This window comes from Pteropus alecto, unplaced genomic scaffold (assembly GCF_000325575.1).
Source record: "Pteropus alecto unplaced genomic scaffold, ASM32557v1 scaffold177, whole genome shotgun sequence".
Taxonomy (NCBI): domain Eukaryota; kingdom Metazoa; phylum Chordata; class Mammalia; order Chiroptera; family Pteropodidae; genus Pteropus; species Pteropus alecto.
In genome coordinates this window covers 11,301,926-11,309,559 of record NW_006442207.1, presented here as the reverse complement: position 1 = coordinate 11,309,559, position 7,634 = coordinate 11,301,926, and the positions used below count along the sequence as shown (strand labels likewise).

The following is a 7,634-nucleotide window of genomic DNA, read 5'->3' as shown; positions in this document are numbered from 1 at the left end:
ACACACACACACACACACACACACACACACACACACACACACACACATTTGTTTCCATGGGGGATTACTTATTTAAATCCTCAAAGTAAATGCTTTTCTAGCTACTGCAATAGATAGAAAAATAGGAAACAAAGTTTTGGTGTATGTTATTTTTGAGTAATCTATTCTATTGAGCAGTTATCCAGCTTTGGCAATTATGTGGACTTGGCTTTAGCTGTTATGTGAAATTTTCCTTTCTCTTATTTCCTCTAAAATCTCTCAGGCAAGGTACAAATTAGATCTAATTACAGTCTGAACATAGCCCCAGGCTTCTCCTGTTTGCTTCCTTTTGGGTTGACTTTATATGATTTACCATGCAACATTTGAAAAAAAATATCAAGGCATGGAGATTTAATCTGAAAGCTTATTTTATGGGTGGATTTATTATTATTATTATTATTATTATTCCTTAATATCCTTGTAAAAAGCAAGGAACTTTCTATTCAAATTAGCAAAAGGAATTAAATTTTATCATGTTGATTTTCATATAGTGGTAGTGGACATAATTCAATTTGTTGCCTCATATAATTTACAATTAAGATACCTCTTAGTCAAAAATAGTATCTTATTGACAATCGTGAAGCATTTCCACTTATTTATTCATTTATTCGACGAATATTTACTGAGTTCCTATTTGAAAATATTTTTATATTATTCAAAGCATTTAACTCTATAATTTGCTTTTATGTGTTTATTAATATAAATGAGACACATAAGATTCCTGCTTTAATGGAGCTTACATTCTAGGGAGCTGTCATAATAGACATGTAAATAGGTGATCAAAGTAATTTCAGATACAGATGAGTTCAATGAAGAAAGTAAACAAGATGATCATGGAATGGAGGCTCTCAGCAGCTTCAGAACAGATGGTCAGGAAGGGCCTCTGAGCATGTTAGACCTGAGAAGACAGGCAGAGAACCAGTAAGTGCAAATGCTCTAAGATGAGAACATGTTTGGCAAATTCAAGGAATATAAAAAAAGGCCACTGTGGCCAGATCATAATGATTAGAGGGAAAGTCCGTAGGAAACAAGTATGACAGGTAAGATAAGCAGGGGCTAGATCAAATATGCCTTGCATGTCAAAGAAAGTGGTTTAGAGTTTATTCTCTTTGCTATGAGGAAGCAGGAGGGTGGTCTGATCTAATTGTCTTTTCTCAAAGCTCCACCTGGCTATGTATGGAGAATGGACTGTAGTGAGGCCACAGTGGAAGCAGAGAGGCCACTGGGGGAATATTGTAGGGGTCCAGGTGGCAGATGATATTTTGGACGAGACAGCAGTGGTAAAGGTGAGAAGTGAGTAGTTAGAATATGATTTGGAGGTCTAGCTGACAGGTCTTGCTGATGCATTTGACTCGAAGAGAGGGGGCAGGAGGAAGGAATCAAGGCTGAGTTGGCTCCTAAACTTGGGGTCTGATAGCTAAGTGGGTGATAGGACCTAAGAGGATTTATTCAGAAGTACAAAAAAAGTTTCACTCTCTTCGTTGTGCCTTTCAGGCATGAAATCATCAACATTAACCTGAAAAATAAGCCTGAGTGGTTCTTTAAGAAGAATCCCTTTGGTCTGGTGCCAGTTCTGGAAAACAGTAAGGGTCAACTGGTCTGTGACTCTGCCATCATTTGTGAGTACCTGGATGAAGCATATCCAGGGAAGAAGCTGTTGCCAGAAGACCCTTATGAGAAAGCATGCCAAAAGATGTCCTTTGAGTTATTTTCAAAGGTGTGTATATGAGAAATTCAGCTCCCATTCAAAAAATCTTTGCTTTTTTAAGTGACAGCAGTGCTGTCATTAATGGTTTAGTAATTTGGGAAAGGAAGACAAAACAGGATTATAGTCTTGTCAGTTCCGATGTGTCCTTCAAGCCCTTTCTTGATCAGTTTCTGTTTACCTCTCTAAAGTTACTCCTTTTCACTTTTCTACTGACATTTTTATATTACAGCCATAATGAATGTTTTCAGTTTTCCCAAACTCGTCACCTTATCAACTCTTGCTGGAAGACTCTTCCCCTTCTCACTTTGCCTGGTCATCTCCAAATCCTTTTTCATCTATCTGCTCAGATATTGCTGCCTTCTAGAAACTTGTCCGGACGGGCTGCATGCCCAACTCTGTTCCATCATGGACTGACGTTTCCCTGTTGGTGACCGCTTGCCTTCTTACCTGCTGTGTTGCACCAGGGCTGTGAGCAACTCGTGAGAGTGAAAGCAGTGTTTCTATTACTGTTGGCTCATTGCCTAGGTTTACCACTAGCTCTGCCACTTCTAAGTTGTGTGACTCTTAGCAAGTTACTTATTGCTTTATCTCTGTGCCTCAACTAATCATTGGTAAAATGAGTATAATTGTTCCCACCTCATAGATAAAACCCAATTAAGGTAAAAGACCAAGAGCAGAGTCCAACACGCAGTACTTTGTGTTCTTGTTTTGGCCAATGTTTACTATGTGTTGGCAGTAGCTCCAGTGAAGGCAAGCTGTACTGACATTGATGGGATTTCCGGGAATTCTGTAATTTTATGAGTGCCTGTTTAAACTAGGATGAGTAGACTTCTGTCTCTTGCAATGAGATGATACCAAAGACTGAAGTATTAAAATATACAAACCACTACAGCATTAAAGCATGTGGCATTACACCTGTCCGGTCTTCAGGTAGCCAGTCCCCTTTCATCAGTCTTCTCACGTCTTTCTTAAGGTAGAATTCAGAAAAATTCTCTTCCTCAGCTCCGTTTTGCAGCTGGGGCCAAGGCCTTAAAAATAAGGTCTGAGGCTCTCCTGTCAGGTATATACATGATAGAGTTCAATTCAGAAATAAGCCATGTGAGGAAATAGGCTTGGGGGGGGGGCACTGGTTCTGTGAGTGAGAGTGGCTGGTGGCAGTGCTTCTGGCTTTCAGGAGCCATGGTGGTTGCAAGATTAAATTCTAGAGTAGAAACAGTTTTGGTGCTGGTGGCATTAATTACCTCAGAGTCCAGTTTCTGGCAGTGGTACAAACTGTAACCTCTAGTTTCAGCTCACTGGCAGCAGTGGGTGCTTTTCACCAGGCCAGTCTGAGCACGATTTTGGAATGTTCCAACTTAGTTCCATGCCTGTTTGTTCAGCTTCTCAATAATTCAATGAGACAGTATTCTCTCAAAATATTTTTGGCTCAAACTTGCCCAAGTGAGTTCTGTTATTTGCAACTTATAAAATCCTGAGCAGTACAGCATGTTAGGCCACAAAATTTGTTTCTAAGATCAGAATATGACCTCTGTGAACACACGAACTGGTGTGTCCTTGAAGTTTCTAGAACACTGACACTGGGATTATGGGGGTTCTATTGTGCATTTATGAGGCCGGTACAATTAGCTTCCCACCAATAAATTAAATTATTCTCTGTCTAGGTACCATCTTTGGAAGGAAGCTATATTAGAAATAAAAATAAGGAAGACTGCTCTGGCATAAAAGAAGAACTTCGCAAAGAATTCAGCAAGCTTGAGGAGGTAATCAATCACTTCACCTAGCTTTTATCAGAGTAAATGATATACTATATCTACCCTCTTCTTCCTTCTACTCTTTTCTTCATATTCCCATTTTCCAACTCATTTTATTAGCAATAATACCAAATAAGAAATTTTAGTTTATAACAGATTGCCATAAGCTGTTGTGTTTAAGATATAAACCAAAACACCTAAAAACATTTTGTCATGGGCTTGCTTTTAAAACGTTTTGTTGGACTGACATTAAAATAACAAGGAAAAAAGGAAATTCACCAACATTTTTACAATATGTCACCTGTTTGTTTTCATGCTTGTTTCCAACCTGTGTCCATGCATTAAAAAAAAGATTAACATAACTGTCATCAGAGCATAGATACCATTCTGTTCTTTTTTCCACTTAGTATTATATAATAAACTTTTTCCGCCAAGAAGAGTTTGCCATGAATCTTACACTTGGCAAAGCTGAGCTGTGTTTCACCTCCTTTGGTGGAGAGCTGCCATTTGGGCCTTTAGATTGAGTATTCCTCTTGCCTTTGAGACATTCCAAATAGGTAGATTTAAACAATCAGTCTATAGTGCAGAATGTTATATGGGCCCTGAGAAAAATGATAGACGTTTTATAAAGGGTAAGTTGGTTTTGTGTTGATTAACCAGATAATATTCTCAGTTCCCCCCTTGACAAAACCATAATTCCAATATACCTTCTTAAATTTCAGAAACATATTGTTTTATTTTGCATCTAATTTTATTTGGCATCTGTTTAATAGTCGATCTAGTTATTTCTAGTATATTTTAAGTAAATTTTTTAATTGAAGCATCATATGCAGAGAAGTACTGAAAGCCTAAGAGTATACCTTAATGAATTTTTATAAAGTGAACATAGTCAAGGAACCAGCACCCATGTAAGAAACGGAATATTCGTTTTGGCTATTTTTTGTATTTTATACAAATGGAGTCATGTAATATGCAATCTTTGGGGTCTGACTTCTTCAATTACAGTATTAGGTTTGTGAAGTTCATCTATGTTGTGTGTCGTTCATTACTATTCTTTGTATAGTATTCTGACATATGACTGTACCACATTTTTAAAATCCTTTTCACTCCTGATTGACAGTAAACATTTTTATTTTAGGGCTATTACAAGTAATGCTGCAGTGAACATTATTACACATATCTTTTGGTGAATGTAAGTTCACATTTCCAAGTAGAATTACTGGGTTATAGAGTATGCATGCACTCAGCTTTAGTAGATACTGTTAAAACATGGTTGTAAAAATTTACATTCCTATCAGCAGTGGTTCCATACCCTTGCCCACTTTGTCTTGTTCATTTTAGCCATTCTAATAGATGTTTAGTGGTATTACATTGAGTTCTAATTTGCATTTCCCTGATAACTAATGTAGTTGAGCACCTTTCAAATGGTTATTAGTCATTTGGACATCCTTTTTGTGAAGTGTACGTCTTGCTCAATTTTCTGATAGGTGTTAGCCTTTTTTTCTGTTGATTCCCAGGAGTTCTTTTTATATACTGAATACCAGTCCTTTGTTATATTACAAAGATCTTGTACTCTGTAACTTATTTTATGTTTCTCCACCTTGCAGTTTATTTTGTTGATTGTTTTGCTTCATTTTAAACAGATTCTAAAGCTTAATGTGATCAAATAGACAAAAAGCCAACTTGGATATGTCTGGGTAAATGCTGTGGCTCTCACCTCACTCTATTTAACTCACCTGCATCATCTCTGATGATGAGTCTTACGAGATGCACAATAAGAAGTACTCTTATGCTGTTTAATATTCAGGTTCTGACCAATAAGAAAACAACCTTCTTTGGTGGCAATTCACTTTCCATGATTGATTACCTCATCTGGCCCTGGTTTGAATGTCTGGAAGCACTGGAGTTAAGCGAGTAAGACATTTGAATATTTTGTGCATGATTTAGGATGATGATAATTGGAACAGTATATGTTGACCTTTTTTGGAACAAAAATTAAAATATTTCATACAACTAGTATGAATGGGAACAAGCAGGAGGAAAGACAGGAGGAAAGACTTGAGCACGTCATATACCTACACTCACCCCTCCTCCCCATCTGGGGGTGGGGATAGTTCTGTGACATGTAGTAACATGATTTTAAAAGAAATTTATTCCCTCCCTCCTGGTTAAATATCCATAAAAGGATGTACATTTCTACGAGGCTGTCATGCAGGATTGACCAATGCTACCTCCCATTTACCAGTAAGATTCCCATACTGTTTTTTAAAGTTTGGCAGCCCCCTTGGGTTACTCCCACTTAAAGCTTAGGGCTATTCAGGGCTACTTTTTTATTATTCTTTGAAAACATTTTCATTTATTAAAAATTTTTAAAAATATAAGTATAATTGGTATACAACACTATATATGTTTCAGGTATACAATATAATGATTCAACATTTCTATACCTAACTATGTGATCACCACAATAAGTCTAGTAATTATCTTTCATCAGGCAAACTAATCACATTATTATTGACTATATTCCCCTTTACCTTTGTCACTCCTCCCTTGTGGTAACCATCAGTTTGATCTCTATTTCGTTTATAAATTTTTCAATTACAGTTGAGATACAATATTATATTAATTTCTGGTGTACAATATAGTGATTAGACATTTATTTAACTTATGAAGTGATTACTAAGCTAAGTCTAGTACTCATCTGACACCATATGTAGTTATTATAATATTACTGGCTATATTCCTTATGCTGTAGTTTACATTCCTGTGACTGTTTTTATAGCTAGCAATTTGTACTTCTTAATCCCTTCATTTTATAGTCACAATCTAATCATAGATGGGTTGTCTTTCTTGTTCTCATTTAAAAAAGTTATCAGGCTTTCACTTTGGAAAGGTTCTTATGCTAACTGAGCAAGTCACTTCACTCTAAGATTCCTGTTCCATAAAACAAAGACCTCTACAATATTTTCCAAATCTAATACAGGCATACCTCAGAGATATTGCAGGTTCGGTTCCAGACCACTACAATGAAGCAAATATTGCAATAAAGTGAGTCACAGAAATTTTTTGGTTTCCCAGTGCATATAAAAGGTGTTTATATTATACTGTAGTTTGTTAAGTGTGTAATGGCATTAAGTCTAAAAAAGCAATGTATATACCTTAATTAAAAAATACTTTATTGCTAAAAAAACCCTAACCATCATCTCAGCCTTCAGGAGTCATAATCTTGGCTGATAGAGGGTAATATCAAAGAACAGTAATCACAGATCACCATAACAAATATAATAATAATGAAGAAGTTTGAACTATTCTGAGAATTACCAAAATGTGACCCAGAGACATGAAGTGAACAAATGCTCTTGGGAAAATGGCACCGGCAGATTTGCTCAATACAGGGTTGCCATAAACCTTCAATTTGTAAAAAACACGGTATTCTGCAAAGCACAATAAAGTGAGGCATGTCTGTATTCTATGATTACATGCATTTTAAAGAAATATTTTCAAAGAACTACTTTAAGATTAGTGAACAAAATGAAACTGCAGTGATAATGATGATATATAGGCGATTTTGCAATACCTTCCAATTTAGTCTAGCTTACATTTTCATTCTTTCCATCTCTCACAGGTGTGTAGACCACACTCCAAAACTTAAGCTCTGGATGGCAGCCATGAGGGAAGATCCCACAGTATCAGCCCTCCTCACTGATGTGAAGACCTTTCGAGGTTGCTTAGATCTCTACTTGCAGAATAGCGTAGAGGCCTGTGACTACGGGCTCTGATGGGAGCAAGAGTCAGCAATGAAGATATTTTCCTTCACTAAAATAAATAATAATCTGCTTTCATTTTACCAAGTACTCTCATGTCTCATTGATCACCTTCTCTGAGTTGACATCGAGGCCTGTGGAGTTTCCTCAAATGACTCTGCAGAAATGTAAACATATTTCCTGCTCAGGATGCTCAAATGACTGTCAGGGTTCTATCAGTTTATGCTGAAAACCTCTAAATTATCTCTAGTGAGATCTAGACTTCAACCTAGATTTCTAACTGCCTACAGGACATTTCCAAGTGGATGCCCTGTTGTCATGAGATGCCTTTTCAAGTTTGTCTTTGGAGTTGAGTTGAGAAACTTTCAATTC

The 7,634-nt window shown here is 36.7% G+C and overlaps 1 protein-coding gene across 1 annotated transcript in view; it reads left to right on the top strand.

Moving 5' to 3' along the window:
- The window catches only part of GSTO1 (glutathione S-transferase omega 1), a 9,234-nt gene extending 1,889 nt beyond the window's left edge, over positions 1-7,345 (top strand). Inside the window, exons 3-6 of the mRNA XM_006920882.3 lie at positions 1,534-1,756; positions 3,409-3,507; positions 5,306-5,412; positions 7,124-7,345. Coding sequence (XP_006920944.1) covers positions 1,534-1,756; positions 3,409-3,507; positions 5,306-5,412; positions 7,124-7,277 — 583 coding nt within the window. The 3' untranslated portion in view covers positions 7,278-7,345. The remainder of the gene's footprint in view (positions 1-1,533; positions 1,757-3,408; positions 3,508-5,305; positions 5,413-7,123) is intronic.
- Positions 7,346-7,634: the final 289 nt, after the last annotated feature.